Source organism: Haliotis asinina, chromosome 10, assembly GCF_037392515.1.
Source record: "Haliotis asinina isolate JCU_RB_2024 chromosome 10, JCU_Hal_asi_v2, whole genome shotgun sequence".
Lineage (NCBI taxonomy): Eukaryota > Metazoa > Mollusca > Gastropoda > Lepetellida > Haliotidae > Haliotis > Haliotis asinina.
Genome location: NC_090289.1, coordinates 50024652 through 50044608, shown reverse-complemented (window position 1 = coordinate 50044608; position 19957 = coordinate 50024652). Strand labels below are relative to the sequence as shown.

The 19957-nt window shown below is 41.0% G+C and overlaps 1 protein-coding gene across 7 annotated transcripts in view; it reads left to right on the top strand.

Moving 5' to 3' along the window:
• Positions 1 to 19397, top strand: part of LOC137298887 (cAMP-regulated phosphoprotein 21-like) — a 71627-nt gene extending 52230 nt beyond the window's left edge. For 3 of the 7 annotated variants that reach the window (XM_067831241.1, XM_067831242.1, XM_067831243.1), the window contains exons 10-18: positions 3029 to 3069; positions 3255 to 3460; positions 4519 to 4668; positions 6218 to 6319; positions 7689 to 7852; positions 9895 to 10050; positions 11866 to 12820; positions 13529 to 13637; positions 19309 to 19397. In XM_067831241.1, the coding sequence (XP_067687342.1) occupies positions 3029 to 3069; positions 3255 to 3460; positions 4519 to 4668; positions 6218 to 6319; positions 7689 to 7852; positions 9895 to 10050; positions 11866 to 12820; positions 13529 to 13637; positions 19309 to 19315 (1890 nt within the window). In that variant the 3' untranslated portion in view covers positions 19316 to 19397. The remainder of the gene's footprint in view (positions 1 to 3028; positions 3070 to 3254; positions 3461 to 4518; positions 4669 to 6217; positions 6320 to 7688; positions 7853 to 9894; positions 10051 to 11865; positions 12821 to 13528; positions 13638 to 19308) is intronic. The other 4 variants (XM_067831246.1, XM_067831245.1, XM_067831244.1 and 1 more) reach the window with 4 other exon arrangements.
• The last annotated feature ends 560 nt before the right edge of the window (positions 19398 to 19957 follow it).

Sequence of the window (19957 nt, the reverse complement as noted above, 5' to 3'; positions counted from 1 at the left end):
TGTTAGTGTAATGGTGGGGTGGGCTTCGTTTCCGGAGCAGAACTAAAAAAGCATTCAATATTTTTGTGCAAAACGTAGATATATCAATCGGAACCTAAAGTGGTGCCTTTTGCTACTTACAGGTTTTTGTGATTTATAATATTTTCTCGGTTTCCATGGAAATGTTTCGGACATAGTCTGAAAAGTGAGAGGTGTGTTCTGTTTCCGGAGCAGAACTCAAAAACTTCTTAATATCTGTTAGTAAAACTTGGTAGATATGTGTTGCAGACCCCAAAGTGGTGCCTTTTGCTATTTATAGGTTTTCATGATGTATTGTTTTCTTGGTTCCATGAACACGTTGCTGACTTCGTTTCCAGAGCACAACTTGAAAACCATTTCATATTTTTCAAAAGATCTTGGCAGATATATGAGACAGATCTTGAAATGGTAACTTTTTCTGATTATAGATATATGTCATTTATATTTTTCATGAATTCCTTGGAAACAATTCAGACTTGGTCTGAAAACACAATAAGTAACTGTCGGATGATTTGTCCTTTCAAATATGTGTGGGGCATGGGGGATATGTCATCTTCTGATGACTCTTGGTAAATAAGTGGAAATTCTAGGGAATCCCTTGATGTGTAATTTTCATAGAATTATAATGAATATGAAAAAACACATTGCTCATTGGTAATATTCATCTTAGAAATTCTAGTTATCAGCAATTGAATTCATGAAGGGATAGGGTTTAATTAGTCAAATATTCTTACCCATGTATAATACACAACACCCCCAGCTACAGAACTCATTATTTTAGAGGAAAAGATCATCATGGGTAAATCAGAGACAGATGAAAGACTACATTGTATCCCTACAGCAAATTCAGGTCATGTCTATAAAAATTGGAAATTTGATACTTAACATTACAAGATTCAAAGATTTAACATTTAAGTTATATCTTATTCTGTTGGGCATTGCCATGAATGTGGAGATTAAGATTCGCGTGTATATTGTCCAGTAAATGAAGCCAGAAATATATGTCAGTTGTGCACGTTTCCTCCGATCTATCAGTGATTCAATTGAAATATACCTTGATGCAATGTTTTTAAAACTTTTTTTCTGTTTTATTTTTTTGGGCCACATATGATATGTTCCAGTATTGCTGTGTTTTTTTAGTTGCAAGATCGCCCCCACCCCATTCCATTAGAGATACATAAAGGATTGATAATTTGCGAAGCACTTTGGTAAAACTGATTGCTGTGATTAGATAAGGTTACATTTAAGATCTTTTCTACTAGTCTTGTAAGGCATTCATGTGCAATTAAAAAATCTTTGATGGCATGTTACAGGCAAATTGTGAGACTTTATGATAAATGCACCCATTCTCTGTCAACTAAAGTCCATTTCATTGTAATGGTACTAGTTGTCTGAATGTGTCTGTTGTAAATAATGGTGAGTTGGTGCACTGCCAAGAACTTCCCCCAAGATTAAGATGAATTTAGTCTGGGTAATATTGAATGAAATGTTTGATAGATTCAGTCATTGCGAGCATGAACCTTTAAGTATGCCAGCTTTTGTGATGTGTGCTGAAACCTGTTGATTGACTATAATGTGTGATTTTAGGTCTGTTCCAATTTAGCGTTCCACCCCCAATCCTCTATCCCATCCACCACCCATGCATATTTGAGATTTTAATTAGCTTGGCACCTGGTGGGCTAAATACAGTATACAGTCGTGCCCTGTTTATCCGAACACTTGTGTTTTTATTGAAATTGTCCGGATAAGCGAATTTTCGGATATCTGAACCACGGGGCATATGTCCAAAGAAACGTACAAAGAAACGAACATAGTATGCATCCAACATAATCTTTATTGATAACACATAAACAAATATCAGTGCATACATAAAATGTATTATACCTGTTCATGCAGTTACGCACGCTTGAAGAAATCAGTCTCAGCTTTTTGCACTGGCTGTGTAGAAAAGTGAGAGGACGTTCACCAGTCAGTTCATCACTGTCGACATTCACAAGATCACCGGCAGTAACAGTCACAGTTGCAACTTGTGCATAGGATCGTAGTGCATCGCGAAGTTCCGACAAGGCCATATCTTCTTGTGGGTCCTCGTTTGGTTGGATAATATCCACATGACGAAAGCAGTTAGAAATTGTTTTTTCACTCACAGCTGTCCAGGCTTGCTTGATCATCTGGATTAATTAATTATAGTGACCCACAAATTGACACGCCTCAAAATTCACTGAGTGTCACCTTGCTACTCAGAGGTAGTTAATCTTCTCACGCTTCAAAGACTGCTGACTTCTTTCATGTTACAGCACGCGAGACCCTCGGTAATCGCGTGTGTAAACATACAGGTGCTCAGCCATCCAGATATACGAGACAAAAAATGCATATAATTTAGTGTTTTGTATGTGAAAATGACCGTATGGTTAAGGAAACTGGATTTCCGGACAGGTGAGTAATTTTACAGCATTGTGAATTTGTTTAAGGAATTTTCGTTCGGAAGGCGAGTTTTCCGGATATCTGAGGTTTGGATAAACGGGGCACGACTGTATGTTCAGAAGTGCAGTAGCATTCGTGTGTTGCTGCACATTTACATTTACACAGTTTCTAGCAATATTGTGAGTTTTTTAATTCTTTGTGAGAATGTGTAAGTACAGTGTACCTGTGAAGATTTGCATGAGAATTGGTCTTCAGCAACCAATGCATTTTGAAAGAGGTGACTGTCATGTTTGTTTGGTCAGCCTCTCTGACTTGTTTGACACATTTCATTTTATTGACTATCCCAGGTGCGTTAGACTGATGCTTGCAATGTTGTTCATGGGATTGTTTACGAATCACTGTCATGTAGCTGGAATGTTGCAGAGTCTGTAGCTAAACTACAGACAAGGAACAAGTGCATTTTCAGGAAAATTGACAAACTTGTGACTTTTTCATTTGCTCTTGACATTGACATTATTAATAGTGGATTTGTTTGTTCATGTCTCCTGCAAGTACAAAGATTTTAATCTGGTGTTTTCTTCAACAGGGTGGTTCTGAAGATTACCTGTCTTGTGCTCCATTAGTGAGGTATGTGTGTCAGTAATGTGGTATCTCTTCATGGAATCAGCTTGTATATTGATCTGATGTACTTCAGTATTGCTTTTCAAATTAGATGTTTTCACACAGTACAAGTGAAGATTTATTTCCACTTATAACCAGACGTTTGGTTTAATTTAACAAGGAATTATGCAAGATGGTTTATGATATTTTAGTAATAGTCGATCGGGTAAATCCAGCCTTGTGAGCAGCAAGGAAGACCTTGGTTCACGTCAGCCAAGTACAGACTCCAGTGGGTATGGGTCATGTGAAAACACGGGTAAACAGTCTCGACTGAGCATACAGAAAGCCAACAGCTACGGGGGCATGCCAGGACATCCACTGGTGAAAAGTCATGGCTCATCAAGCTTCTCCAAAGCAGGTAAAGTAATACAGTAACCATTTGTCAGAGTAAAGGCAGAGTGCAAGTTCATGTTATGGACGGACAAGGCGTTGACTGTATCCCCCGGCATATAATGCGGGGGGATACAGTGGACGCCTCGTCCGTCCGTTCAATATTTTTAGACCAAACTTGATAGATATGTGTGGCAGACCCCAAAGTGATGCCTGTTTCTCTCTACAGGTTTTTGTGATTTATTATTTTCTTGGTTTTCATGGAAACGTTTCGGACTTAGTCTCAAAATGGAGTGATGGGCTTCGTTTCCGGAGCAGAACTCAAAAACCATTCAATATTTTTCTGCAAAACTTGGTAGATATATCAATCAGAACAGATAGTGGTGTCTTTTGCTATGTACAGGATCTTGTGGTGTATTATTTTCTCGGTTTCCATGGAAACGTTTCGGACTTAGTCTCGGACTTGAGAGGTGGGCTTTGTTCCCAGAGCACAACTCGAAAACCATTTCATATCTTTCAACAGGTCTTGGCAGATATATGAGACAGATCTTGAAATTGTAACTTTGCTGGTGACAGATTTATAATTTTCATGAATTCCATGGAAACAATTCAAACTTAGTCTAAAAAAGCAATGAGTAACTTTCAGATTATTTGTCCTTTCAAAAAAGGGGGAGTCGGGGGGATATGTCATCTTCTGATGACTCTTGTCATATTAGTTGGAAGGAGTGCTGTGATCAGTTCGTCATTGCCCTCATCATACATCACGTTGCAATACAAGAATTGGTGTTGGACACACAAATTTGAAATCATATGTACCATATGTGTGTTTTTTTTCAGTATTTTTGAATGTTATTATCAAAGACCTGGCAAACTGCTGATAATTGTGAGCAGTCAACCAAGTCACTGTGACAGATCACTTAGTTCATATTTTCATTTCACTTATTCTTTGCAAGAATCCCAGGAAGGGATGTCTGTTTTGCAGAAGAAAGATTTGATGTGTGCTATATCAGTTTTTGTTGTAAACTCACTTTGTAATACCATGAACACTTTATACTGTTTTTGTTGAAAAATGTCCTCTCCAACCAGATTCAGTAAGCAGTGGCACATCGGGTAGCTTCGACTGTGGGTCTGGTCGTCCATACCCTGTGCCAACGTCCCCGCCAGGCAGCCAGTCGGATCATTCGCCTCTCTCCCGCAGCAGTTCCACTGGCCCTGTGCCATCACCACACACCTCAGGTAAGACATCTTTTTCAGATATATGCAACACCAAACACCTCAGGTGAGAAAACAGTTTGTACACAAGTAGGGTGAGGAAAGAAGCCTTTTTCACCATTTTTGGAATATTTTCTTCAAGGCTTTTTATTGACTGAGATTGTTTGTCGGAACAGTATTTTGCTGGACTTATGTAATGAGCGTGTGGCTGAAGTCACAGACTGTTGGAGTAACATGATGGGACATTCTACAGGATCAGAGTCATCTCAGTGGGAACAAGGACAAGAACAGCTTTTGGATTATTTTGAGGGATCTAGTTTGAGGCTGAAAAGATCACCTTTAACTTATACAAGTGACAGGAATTTCTTGAAATAGACCTTGATGTCACTCTTCAGTGTTATGTTGTGCCTGTGAAGTTCACTCATCTGTTCCATGAGTCACACCTGGAACCTACAAGATTCATTTGGCTGTCTGAGGAATCCCCCAGCTGTTGACATCAGGATTTCGTATCTTCAAGTACAAACAAGCATCAATGTGAAATCCAAATTTCCTTAATGATGCCTAATCACCAAGTCATCATTGTATGGGGAGGACATTTATTTATTGAATTCATATGATAGGCTTTTAGACAGGATGTTAACAGTTCACGTTACCTTCACCAGAAACCTAGGCTGTTAGATCATTATCTACACTCATGTTCTCTACCATCAGCACATGCTTAGGTTTGATTCAAGAACTCTTTTCTGCTCCTGAGTATAGCATCCTTTACCGGTATGAGAACTGTTTTCTCTGCTATTGCCATACAGCAGATTGTGGCATCATTTAATGGCTGGAATAGGAAATTTTGTTTTCCCCTGCCATCATCACCACACACTTGGATTAAAGTTGAAGGCATTCTAGTCATGGAATCCCAGATAGTAGTAATTTGTTCAAGCAGGTATTTGAAGTATGACTTAGAGATAAATATTGTGCTAACCATCTGAACTGATGACATGGATTACAGTATAAATGATAACTTTAAACATCAGTCAGGTATTGAACTTGCCTTGAACGTAGCTATAGTCATTAGAATGTTTCTCTGATAAGGACATTTATTGAAATATGAAGAAAGCCATGTTGCAGAAATGTTTCTGGCTGTTGAAAGCGATGACAAGTGTTGATGGAACTGTATACTGGCTTTACAGCCTCGTTTGTGAGTGGGGTTGTTAATGTTATAAGACACAATCTGAAATATACAAATTATCATCTAACAAGTTGAAACATCATCACTAAATTATTTACACAGGTTATTGTGATCTGTGAAACAACCCTTTATGCCCAAGAGAAAAATCATGTATGAAATACGTCTCAGCATAGTGCTTACTGACTTTCTTCTTAATCAAATTTTTAATGTGAAATGGTGTTTGTATCAAGGATGAGGCCTTGAGTCTGAAAAACTTTGTCCAGAGTTGCAAACTGCAGTGATGTGTTAACTGTATCGCTTCTACCCACTGTGTCAATGACCTCTTCAAGTGATTCTGTAATTTGAGTAGAGTATCGATATATTTGACAGCAGCTCCTTTACTTTGTTCAGGTGGTGGTGGTGGACCAGGCCCAAGTTCCCAATATGCCTTCCTGGTAGCGATGGACCCTACCAACATCCCGCCTGGAAGTATGATAATCAACCCACAAACATGTGGGTGGGATTTCTCTGTTTTAACAAGCATGAATCCCTTTTCCATCTTTTTGCTCCTTATAACTGTCTTTGTACATTTTGATTTCGTTTCTGTGATCTCTCAGGTGTATGCCTGTCAAGCTGCCAGACATAGTTGAATGTTTCAGATGGTTTATGGTACTCACTTATGGAACTTCTCTGTAATTTCAAATGCCTGTATTTGCTCTTTATATTTTTGTGAAATTAGTCCTGTTAATTATTTTCATTGGATGTAAAATGTTTTCTTAAGGTACACTAAAAAAGGTGTTTTGACAATTTGTGGTTATTTTAAGTGTTGAGACGTTTGTGTTATGTTAGCACTGGATTATAACTTGTGTGTATATCCATGCATTGTGTTTTCATTGTTAGTGAATCCTGCTGTAATAAATGTACTATCCTAAGTATGGTTTCTACAAGAAAGAATTTGTTACATAATGTTCTATTCTGCATTGTCTAAACATTTCCATGTGGACCATATATCACCTTCGTCCTTATGAACTTAATGTTCATTATAAGTTGAATAAAGATTGTACCAAAACCATGAACATCTGACATTCACTGTTTGCCTGGTCATTGGCTGCTCTCACATTCATGCTGAAATGAAAATAAAGTAATTCAGAGTCATGATCTATGAAATGATCTTATTGCCAAGATGCTCAAAAGGTCATGCTTTTTAATTGCCCTACATGAGACAAAGATTGTTTAGTGGAATAGGGGATAATACTGAAGCCAAAAAAGTCAGAGACCTCCTCTGATTTTCTATCACTGCCAGGTTGTGGCCTAGATCTGTGAGATTATTTCAGTTTACTTTACCTTTTGTAATGTTCCAGTTTTAACTGATCATTAAGTTATTGCATCAGTTGTAGCTGCTTGTACAGTATATTGGAACTGTCACCTGTAATCACAAGCTTTATAGATGTCACTGATAGTTCACATACTATGTACTGAATTACTTTGTAATTTTGTGTTTATGCATGCTTTGTTTACAAGAGTGTGGATTTTCATACTGTGGATACATGTGCCTGTTTCTTGGATGATACTGCTTGATAGGCATATTTGAAATGGATTGGTGTCTTTTATGGTGCACTTTGAGTGATTTGTGTTGCCGAATGGCCTTTTTGTATTTATTTATTTGATTGTGATTATTTGATTGACTTTGTTTTTTTAGTTTTAGTAATTTGTTTCTTTTTAAGTGTGTAATTGTTGATTATTTCCTAATATCTTCATTACTAAGCTTAGTAGTCACAATAATTTTTACATTTGATAAATTGAGTGTTTTCAAAGCATGATGTCTGTTGATTTTTACCTGAAGAAATGTCGTAGTAAATGCTTCTATGATTTCATGTTTCAGTACAACCCCATGTGAATCCTGATGGGTCCTTGTATCGATACGATCCAGCCCAGCCACCACCCTGGCTACCCAGTGCAGGGTCATCAGCACATCCATCAACACCTTCATCAACATCATTCCCAAATAGTCTACCAACACAATATTCTAGTGTATGTACCCATGTTGTAAGTTGACAGTTGTCTTGAATCCAACTTTTTGTTTATTAGCCCCTGCCATGAGGTGAGAAGGGGATATTGGTTTGAGATCTGTCTGGCCGAGATAATGGTGACCGATTTTCTCAAAATATGTTATGGATTCACAGGACGCAAATTCCTGCGTCCTATACACATAAAAATTGACAGTGGACACAATGAATAAGACGAGCTCATCCACAGGGACAGAAAAAGTTCAAATATGATTTTAAGTATGTTGATCAAGTAACAATAAGTTATCACTGAGTCTGCTACTAGCTGGGTTATGGTATCATTTGCATTTTTAGATACAGTTGACACCTCTGTCTGTCAGTCCGTCTGTCCGTCTGTCATCATTTTGTTTCTGGAGCATAACTCAGAAACCATTCAATATTTTTTTACCAAACTTGATAGATATAGTAATCTCAGCCTATGGTTGTGCCTTTTCCTATTTACAGATTTTTGGCATTTGTATTTTTCTTGTTTTTGCATGTAACATTTTAGTATTAGTCTTATGTGGGGGTGGGATTCGTTTCCGGAGCAGAACTCAAAAAGCGTTCAGTATTTTTGTGCAAAACGTACATATATCAATCGGAACCTAAAGTTGTGATTTTGCTATTTACAGGTTTTTCTGATTTATTATTTTCTCGGTTTCCATGGAAACGTTTCGGACATAGTCTGAAAAGTGAGAGGTGTGTTTCATTTCCAGAGCAGAACTCAAAAGCCATACAATATTTTTCTGCAAAACTTGGTAGATATATTAGTCAGAAGCTGAATTGGTGCCTTTTGCTATGTACATGTTTTTGTGGTTTATTATTTTCATGGTTTCCATGGAAACGTTTCGGACATAGTCTCAAAATGGAGGGATGTGCTTCGTTTCCGGAGCAGAACTCAAAAACCGTACAATATTTTTCTGCAGAACTTGGTAGATATATCAGTCAGGACATATAGTGGTGCCTTTTGGTATTTACAGGTTTTATTTATTTATTATTTTCTCGGTTTTCATGGAAATATTTTGGACCTAGTCTGAAAAGTGAGAGGTTTGTTTCATTTCCAGAGCAGAACTCAAAATCTTCTTAATATCTGTTAGTAAAACTTTCTAGATATGTGTAGCAGACCCCAAAGTGGTACCTTCTGGTTTTTAAAGGTTTTTGTGATGTATTATTTTCTTGGTTTCCATGGAAATGTTTTGTACTTAGTCTCAAAATGGAGGGGTAGGCTTCGTTCCAAGAGTTCCAACTCGAAAACTATTTCATATCTTTCAACAGATCTTAGCAGATATATGAGACAGATCTTGAAATTGTGACTTTGCTGATTACAGATATATGGTATTTATAATTTCCATGAATTCCATGGACACAATTCAAACTTAGTCTTAAAAAAGCAATGAGTAACTCTTAGATTTTTTGTCCTTTCAAACATGTGGGGGCCAGGGGGATATTCTGATGACTCTTGTAAATACTGTGATCATGGTACACAATACAAAAACAGTCACTGAATTGCAAGAATATTATAACAGAGTATTAATAATAATCTTTAAGTGTCTAGGACCCCCAATTTGTAGTCCAGGACCCATGAAAATTAAGAATATAAGTCCCAAGGACCCTCAAATACAGGACTCAAGGTAAATCCCTGACAGATATAGAAACCAAATTTGGTATGTGTTTTCAGTATATGAATGTTGTAGTGATGTTTAAAAACAGGAACCCAATAAGAACAGAACACTGTGATGGGAAATACTGATGAACATGTCTTCTTGTTTTTAAAAGTAACAAATTAGAACCTCTCACTCTTACTTTTCACTGCCTTTGGAAATGTACCGGGTACATTTATTATCCTAGGAATTTTGCCGTGCAAAACTACTGAAATGTTATGAATAAATATTTATTTTTGAATTGGGAACAGACCTGACAAATTTTTAGGCAGGCATGCTGGAATCTTGGGTTGATGTCCTTGTTATGATAATAATAGTTCACAATCAAAGCTGCATTCCCAGACTGTTCCAGACACTAATCTTACACTTTTCTTCTTTCCAGGATCAAGACACAATACATCAGTTTTCAAACATGCATATGTCAACAGACATAATAGAATCCCTGCAGCAGCGTGGACCCGCCCCACACACCCAGCAGGGCTCACACATCATGATGAGCACCCAGCAACCCTACCAAACCCAACCTCCATATATACAGGTAACTCACACTGTCTAAATGTAGTCCCACACCTTTGAACTGTTTACAGTAACCATTTTGTCTTGTTGCATTGACCACAGGCACATCTGAGCACCAGCCATTATGTTATTACTGAATGTTTTCAGTTTAACTGTATGTATATTTTCATACACAAAGATATTTTGAAAGTTTTTGAAGGCCATAATCATTTGGTTGTGAATTTGGACTCAGAATTTGGCACTCTGCTACATGCTGTATTACTCTGACTCCATGTCACAATACATATGCTTAAAATAAAAAGTTATGTGCCACCTTTATATTTTTCCAATATCTGTTGTCTGATAGAAAACAGCTATCATTATTTGGTATAGTATTTTTCAGTTTGAGAACTAGACAATTATTGAAATTATCTTTTACCTTGAACAGAATGTGTGCGCTTTTGGAAAACAGGCATTTTGTTTTCCTCAAATAAGTTACTTTCTTTTGATAAGTGAAAATCAAAAATGAAGTGATATGTAGTCACATGATTGTCATTCTTTACAAGTGAAACCTAAATTTAATTCAGTTGTATAAGCAGGATAGAAATATTTATTTTGTTTTTAAAAGCAGTACCCTCAGTTCTTAATCAATATTTCTGTTAATTAAAAAACAAAATGATAATGATATCCCTAAATCAGTAACTAGATGAACCTTCTCTAAGTAAAGATTGGTCTTCCCAATTATTTTAGCCTTATATTTCCACCACATCACATCTTAGTTTTGAAATGGGTTGGTGCTTAACTCTTTTTTCTCTGTATTGTAGAAAATGCGCAAAAGCATGTTACGCAACATTGGAACATGCACCAGACTGTTGTTGCCAGGTAGTGGCCATGAAATGTTCATGTGATGTTGGCAGGAATTGTTTTGATAATCTTTTCTGCTATTTTGTGCCTTTCTTTTGGTAAGACTTTAAGCGTAGAAAGATCAAATGCACAAGGTTATCTCCCATAGATGTCCACTTGCTAATAGCTTCATTTGTCCATTGAGTATTATGTCAGAGCTCACGAATAGCTTCTTACCCTTTGACAAATCTGGCAGATTACCCAATGGCCCGGTGAGAGTCTGGAACCCTCGACCCCAGTATCTGACTGTATTACGTGATGTTTGTTGTATGTGACATGTCACACGTGTTTGTTGTTTATGAACTTTAACGTTTGTTAATAATTTCGGTGCCAATTATAAAGGATGTTAAGTCTGAAATGTGTGTATATTTTTTATTCAGTAGGTTTTGTGAATTTTCAGTGGGTCAGACAGACATCCAAAACTTACTTCCAATGTCATGTTACTTTCAAACACCATTCTGTAAGATGAGGGGTGCACACTGAATGGAAATTTGTCGTCTGTTACATTGGTTCCTAAGAAATCAGTTGTTGAATATTGTGAGGAGACCCGCTCTCTGTCCAGTGGAATCTGTCTATTATGAACTTGGCTGGGACGGACTCATTTGTCTGGATTTTAAAGAATCAATATGGGGGAAATCGTTCCGTTACCATAGACACTGCCTCCCATTTTTAAGGACAACCAACAGCTTGCATAGTTCTCTTGTGTGTTTTATTTATATTCAGTACATTTACACTCAATATATTTATATTTCACTGGTAGAAGTCTGTTAACATGGTTTACTTCTGGTTCTGTAAATTTCAATGCAATGCAATGTTTTCAGTCATGTCTTCCTTCAAGCTCGAAATAGAAAATGATCTCCCATTTTAACTTAAGTATATGTACATCGATTGTATTTGAAATATGGATTGTATTCCCTTAAAAGCAAATAAAACTTATGAACCATCTGTGTTACAGCCAACATACTACCCTGGGCCACAAGGTGTGACAGGCCAACCAGTGCGCTACACGTATCAGGTGCCATATCAGATGCAGAGTCAGAGTTCTATGGAAAGTCAGCCACAGCCACATCCAGCAAGTGTACCCCATATAGGACAGTACTCACAGGCCTATGTTCCAGGTTACCCAACAACAAACTATCCAAATGTGGTGGTACAACAGAGTGCTTCTCAAAATGCAGACATGTCAGCATCTAGTAATGTGTCACAGACTGGAGTGTTCACAGGTCCTCACCAGGACAGTAATGTTCCCTCGTACTCTATACAATACAGCCCCTATAGCCAGCAACAGCAGCAGCAGAGCAGCTATGGGCAGCAGGCCCAGTCCCCAGTGTTCTATAGTGTATCCACCACTACTCCTCAGCTGGGCTTCAGCTTTACTGGGCCAACTGGCTCCACAATTAGACCCACTACACCCCCTAGTCAAGGTAACAACATACCAAACCCTAGCATAGCAATAAACATGGCCCAACCTGTGAACTTTCAGCAGCAAGCAAGCGGGTCTGGTGGTGGGCACAGTACTGCCACCTCGCCGCAGTATGGAACCTATTATCCCCAGCTTCACCAGCAGGCAGCAGCAGCCATCAGGCCTGTCAATCAGGTCGTGCAAATTGCCGGTGTTCAGTCACATGCTACACCAGGCCCTTCAACCCAACAGCCATTCTCCATCGTTAGACCAAGTATGCAAGTTGGCCTCCCTGCGGGGAACATCCCGCCACAAGCAGGTAGTATCGGGCAGCATGCAATGGGGTTCAAGGGATACTCTATCAACACTTGTTTCCAGAAGCAGAGTGTTGGAGGTGATGGCAGCAAGGACACGGCACCTACTCCCACCGTGTTGCCAGGCAACCTCAGCCATATTACTGGTCACATGGCATCAGGGTCCAGTGTGAGACCACAGCAACTAGGAACGGGTAAGTCGCAGTTTAGCATCAACCATTACTGACTGTTAATAAAATGTGTGTTTTGCAGTTGTTTGACATATTCTTTGTCATAAGAGACAACTAATGGGATTGAGTGATCAGTCTTGCTGACTTAGTTGACATGTCATGGTATCCCCAATTGTGTAGATTGATTCTCATGCTGTTGATTACTGGATTGTCTGTTCCAGACATGATTAATTACAGACCACCACCATATAGCCTGGAATATTTTTGAGTACAGTGTCAAACAGCAAACCAACCAACCTTTCAAAATGAAATGAGACATCTTGCAAATAAATCCTCTGGAAGATGGCGTGTCATTTGCATTATTTTGGTAATAGTGTAACTGTCCTGGGTAGGGCCTTATTTTGTCTCTTGAGTATCACAATTCCAAATTTCAGTTCATGTAAAATGTATCACCGCTGGGTGTACATATCACAAGCAGATTGTTACTGGGCTCGCAAATAATTCCAGGTCATTTGTATTAGCAGGGATGAGAATTTCCCATGAATCCACAGAGTTCCGTATGTTTGATGGCACTGGTGTCATTCATGATATATGTTATATTGTTTCAATTAACATGACTCCAAAGATGACTGTCCCATTTTCCTCTTTTTTTTTCGCTCACACCCATTCTCATCCCTGTATTAGGTAAGATGAAAATGGTTATAGTTATAACTTGTTTCCTCTTTACGTCAGGTGACATGCGAATGTATGGACAGACATATCGCCCGCAGCTACAGCCTTTACAGTTCGGGCAGAGAGCAACTGGTCAGCAGCCCCCAACCCAACAGCCCAACAAACCAAGGTGATGCGAATATAAACACAGTCAAAGTGGACTGCTGTGTGTATTTGCTGAAAAATATCAGAGGGACTCGTTCTATATTTGAAAGCTTCACATTGTTTTTATACTTTCATTAGTTTGCTCAGGATGTTGTCATGTAAGTGTTTGATCATCAGCCAACAACACAGTCATTCAGTGGTGTAACTTGCAATAGCCCCTCAGTTCCAGACAAAATATTGAATTTTTAACTTACCTTACCATAGGTCTTAAGCATATTACCTCAAGCTCCGCTAAACGAGATCAGACAGTTGTTGATTCGCCATTCCCATGAATGGCTACCTCATGTATCGACAAATGTATAGGCATGGAAGTGACGTGATCTCCATACCCATGCAAGCACGGGCCATCCCAAATTCACTTTTACTTCAAGTGTCCTCAAGTGAGGACGTGTCGTTGGTTTGTTTTCAGACCACCTATCTTTGGTGAATTAAAGTTAATATCTGTTTTTCTAAGGTAGGTGTGGTTCTTATTCCCTATATTTCACTTACCTGGCTACCTCGTGTTGTTCTTCCATGTGGGTGTTTCATTCTTCCTTGTTTATACGGGTATTTGGGAAGTTTGCTAGTCTCTTGGCTGTCTTCTCTTATATTCTCCATATTTCAGCCATGTTTTTTCTCTCTATGGCTGGTATGTTTGTTGGTTTTTTTGTACGTGGCACTCACAGAGTGGGGGCAGCCATTTTGGTTTGTCTCCCTCAGCTGTTTTGCATAGTGGGGCATGCCTATTGTTCGCGCAGGAGTGTTTTTTGCTACACTTTTGTGTAGGGTTTTTTTTTTTGTTAACGTAGTACTTTTACGTTTTCCCCTTCTTGCATGTTACAGTGTTTGTGCATGACTCGCCAGTTTTGCACCATTTGTAAAATCCTCAAGGCGGCCAAGGACCCGCACCCCTGGTGTCCCGATTGTGCGTCGCCGGCTTGCACCTTGGATCACCATTGTCACCATTGTGCGCCGTTGTCGACCTCTGAATTCAAGACTCTCTTGGCGGTTAAGAGGAAACGCTTCACTCAGTGTCAGCGCAAGATGTCTTCCCCAGCTTCATTTTTGGGCTCCCGGTCTTCGTTGATGGATACTCCAGACCAACGCTCTCCTTCAGTGTCAGCCTTAGAAACTCTGCATGAATCAGCAGCGCCTGGGACTCAGTCGCCGGATCATCAGCCTAGTGACGCCATCGTATACCTATCAAGGCCTGATGCGCTCTCTCATCCTGAAGTGCAGAAGCTACTACGTTCCCTGCTAGTACCAATGCCATCGCCAGTGCTGACGCCTACTTTAAATTCCGATTCGTCTTTGCCGACACCAGTGCCTCCTCCTACTGTTCCAGTGCTGACGCTGACACTGACTCTGACGCCGGTGCCTAAGCCGTCCTGCACACCAGCGCCGTTACCTATACTGCGCTTACTCGGATGAAGCGTCACCGCACATCCAGGTCAAGATTGCTGCAGCGCTTTCCTTGACGTCATCGTTCTCACTCGCTTCATGTGTCTCTTGGGTCTAGGAAGGATTCCACACAGGGTGCATCCTTGCCCTCATTGTCCCAACGCCTAGCTTCTCCAAGCTATCCCTTATTCCCATAATTAAGGGTCCTAAATCAAGGAAGGCAGACTGTAAAGTGCACAGCCTGGATTTTGCCGATACTGGTGCTATGCTGGACGATTCCTTGAAACGCTTATCGGGTTCACCTTGGTCGTCATATCGTGTGCATGACTCCAAATTGGCGGCTTTTGATACAGAACTAAAACAGATGTTCAAACCTATATCAGTCCTTGCTTCGGCCACATCAGCAGTGGCGTGGGATTTAACAGAAGACAATGCGTCCAAGATAGAACATTTTTCTACGCTTTTCCAATGGCAGGGGAAGGTGTTTCATGATTTACTTGCGCACCTATGTACTGCACTGGCCATGACTTCAACTGTGCGTCATTCTGGATTCTTGGAGCTTTGTTCTTGGCAGGAAGAATTTAAACGCAATTGGTACGAGCCCCATTTACGTCTATTCGATGACAAGATTCTGGAAGTGTATTGGCAGCACAGAGCTCACCAACACTGAAGTGTCTCTCTCCACGTTTGAGGTCTTAGCGTCCACCTTTCGTCCAGAGGCAGGGCCAAATGCCGTTATGTGCTATTCGGACTTCCTTCGCCAGAAGCCGTGGACGAAGGAGAAGTGATGCCGATGGACAGAGGAGACAGCAGTAGCGTGTCCGTGAGCCTCCTGCGGCATCAGGTAGGGAGAGGGGCAAGCGACCTTACTCTATCTGATGAAGACTTGAGACTCCCACGACTGGGACCTCCCGCCCCCAGTTGTGCCAGTTCGTCCTACGCCTGTAGGCGGGAGACTAGGGATCTTCTGGCCCAATTGGAAAATCCTGGGAGACCCCTTTGTTACCAACATCCTGAGGACAGGATACAAGCTGCCAATCACCGTGTCCCCTCCGCTGACGTTGATGCCCCAGTCAAGCGTGCATTCTCAGGTACAACATGCTCTGTTAGCAGAAAACATTCAGATTTTGTCAACCAAACAGGCAATAGAGATTGTGCGAGATCCTCACCAGTTTTACTCACCCATTTTTCTCGTACCCAAGAAAGACTCGGACAAGATGTGGATGATCCACAACATGGCAGTGTTCAACAGTCTTTATCTTCCGGAACCACCTCATTTCTGAATGATATCGCTGGAGCAGATGCAGACCAAACTAGTACCAGGAGCGTGGCTAGCCAGTCTGGACCTCCAGGATGCTTAACTTCATGTACCGATTTTTCTTTGGCACAGGAAGTTCCTGAGATTTGTGTTCAGTGGGTCTCATTACCAATTGAGGGTCCTCCCATTTGAATTTCAACGGCCCTGTTGGCTTTTTACTCGGGTTACGTCCCCGATTTTTCGGTTCCTACATCTGAAGGGTATAGACATCGCCCCCTACATAGACGATTCCATCCTGAACAACCTCGATCCTCAGTTGCTATGCAAACAACTGGACTTTGCCGCTTGTCTTCTTCAGCAACTGGGGTGGATGATCAATGTCAAAAAATCGCATCTAGTCCCATCGCAGGAGTTGATGTTCATAGGGGCGATGGTTTCTGGCACACTCCAAGCTTGTCAGAATCCTTCTGGATCAGTGGTCGAAGAGGTCTTGCTCATCCCTTGACCCTTTGGGAGTGGCAGTTTTTGTTAGGTCTTCTCATGTCAGCTCAAGACTTAAGCCGCAGGGGACGTCTGATGCTTTGTCCATTGCAACGGTTTCTGCTGCCTCACATTCAGGCGAACGATCTGAAGGTCAGGATTCTTCTGCCTCTACATCTTCATTCTTATCTTTGATGTTGGATAGTGGAGTCTAATGTTTGCGCGGAGTCTCTTTGACAGAGTGTCCTCATGACCACAAGTTATTCGTCGACGCATCTCTTCAAGGCTGGGGTGCCCACCTCGGCGGTCAGACCACCTCAGGGCTGTGGTCAGGCGCCAAACAGGGCTGGCATATAAACAATCTAGAATTCCAAGCAGTGATCTTAGCGGTACAACATTGGACTTCCCATCTGAGGAATTCCACCCTGTTGATTTCATACAACAGTTCCACAGTGGTTTGGATGATTCGCGATCAAGGCACAACAGGGTCACAGCAGTTATTGAACCAGATGTTCCAATTAGCCAGTCATCTGGACAACAACAACATAGTAGTAAAGGTTCGGCATATTCCGGGGTGCAGGAGTGTCCTCACTGACGCCCTATCAAGACCCGGCAAGCCATTTCCGACGGAATGGATGCTCCATCCAGAACCTTTTGAGTTGTTATGCCGCAGCCACAGTCGTCTCCTGATAGACTTATTTGCCACCAGTCTCAATTGGCAGTTGCCTCTGTTCGTGTCTCCCATCCCAGAGCTGGAAGCTTGGGCGGTCGACGCGATGTCGCTGTCATGGGAAGGGCTAGAGGCCTATGCCTTCCCACCACCAGTTCTTCTTCCAGCAGTTGTTGCCAAAGTCAAAGATGATCCGTTTGCTTTTGCTCGCGCCCTGTTGGCCAACCAGGCTGTGGTTCCCAGGGGAAGCCTAATACCCCCACCGGATTGGCCGCATCTTCTGCGCCATCCTCACAGCCATCAGTTGCACCCCAATCCTCGTTGGTTTTATCTTCACGCCTGGTTCATCTTCAGACAGCTTTGAAGGCTAAGGACTATTCTTCTTTATCCTCGAAAGTCCAGACGTCTTAAAGGTAGTACGATTGGGGTGTACCTGTCGCCTTTGATTTCAGTTCTGGCAGTGAAATGTAACATGCAAGTCTGCAAGGTGCCAGAACTTATTGCTGTGCTAAAGGCTTTCAAGTTGGAAGACCAGAAGGTCAAGCTCCATCCTCCAGCTTGGGACTTAAATATTGTTCTTCGGCATCTGAGAGGTTCTCCTTATGAGCCTTTGGACAAAGCTTCCTTTGAGGACCTGTCGAGGAAGACTGTGTTTCTCTTAGCTCTGGCCACGGCGGCAAGGGTGAGTGAACTTCATGCTCTGGGTATCGCCCGCATTCGGTTTGAGCAATCCCGACATGGCAGTGTGCATCTTGGCTTATTATGGGACTTTATTGCTAAGAATCAACTTCCAGGTCAACCAGACAGGACATTCTCTCTTCCTCCTCTTTCTTTGATCTTGGGGCCTCAAGACTTGGAGGAAGAAGTTCTTTGTCCAGTCAGAGCACTGAAGTTGTATATCGCAAGATCGGCTTCCAGAAGACGCTCTAGGAAAAGGCTATTTATTCCCTTTTCTTCTTCGGCTAAAGGGGAGGTCAACAAGAATACGGTGGCGCTTTGGCTTTGTACGACCATTTTGGCAGCCTACAACACTGCGAAACTCCCTCACCCTTCAGCTAATAATCCGCATAAGATTAGAGCGTTAGCTTCCACCATGGCTTTAAATAGAAATTGTACTGTCCCTGCCATAATGGAAGGCTGCTTTTCGAAGTTGACGACATTCTTTGCCAGTCATTACCTGAGGGATTTAGCTGTAGAAGATGTGGAGGGTCTGCAGTTCTTTGGTCCGTTGGTAGTTGCCCAGCAACTCACTTAGCCATCCACCATTAGGTAATTACTGTTACTTACCATTGGTCTTCTGGATAACTTTCACCTTTTAGGTGTCTTCGTTGTCCTTCGGGTTCCTTGAGTTACTTGCTGTCTCATGTTTCAGGATGATCCTGAGGATGGTCCCTTTGTGGAGCCCGACACCACCATCCATCTGTCGAATCCATATGCATAAGACCTATGGTAAGGTAAGTTAAAAATTTATTAAAATCTAAATATTTCAGATATTTAAATACTTACCTTACCATAGGGCGGTAACTCCCTCCCAACGCTGGACACTCCTCCCCACTCTGGGCTCCAAGGACCAAGTTTTCAGTAAAAGTGAATTTTGGATGGCCCTCACTTGTGCGGGAACGGAGATCACGTCACTTCCGTGCCTATACATTCGTCTGTACATGAGGTAGCCATTCATGGGAATCTGATCTCGTTTAGCGGAACTTGAGGTAATATGCATAAGACCTATGGTAAGGGAAGTATTTAAATATCTAAAATATGTAGATTTTAATAAAATTCTATTGAAAACATCTCTTTGTCAACTCTCATGTTGTTCACTGTAATCGTTCTTCAACTTTCTTTTTGCAGAGAGTGACCTGTCCCTGTTGGGCATGTGAGTTCACCTTGACCTGGAGATCTGATAGAGCAATGTCGTCGTCATCGTTGTTGTCACAGGGTGCCTATCTCTAGTTTCACATCATCTGCCACTGCCACTGGCACTATCGTCTGCACTGCCGGCCGGCAATTTCGTACCTGCGTACAGACAACCATCAGTTGGGGAACAACAACAATCAAATTTTACCATATCACAGTTGTAAACACCATGTTTTAGCAATATAGTGAAATACAGGAGAAGCTGCCTCACCTTGATGTGTCACCATGACTGGGATTGTGGACAGGTCAAGGTCATTAGACAAGGTCAACATCTGCGAGACATGAGCGAATCAGGTCTCATTAAGATTAAAGAAAGATCATTATTTTTATAGGAATTTTTAAAAGTGTTTTATTCAGAGATCAGGTGAGATCTAAAGAATTGGATGACTCATTTCAAGTACATATAAATGTAAAACAACTACGAGACGATGTCATTAGAGTGAAAGATTGTGTGTTTCAAGCATTTGTCAGTCTTCTGTGTAGTAACTGGCTTATGAGGCACATTACTTTGTGATGGAGATGAATTACTTGTAGACCATTGAGGATAACAACTGTTGGGGATTGGGTGTTGGAAGAGCATAGA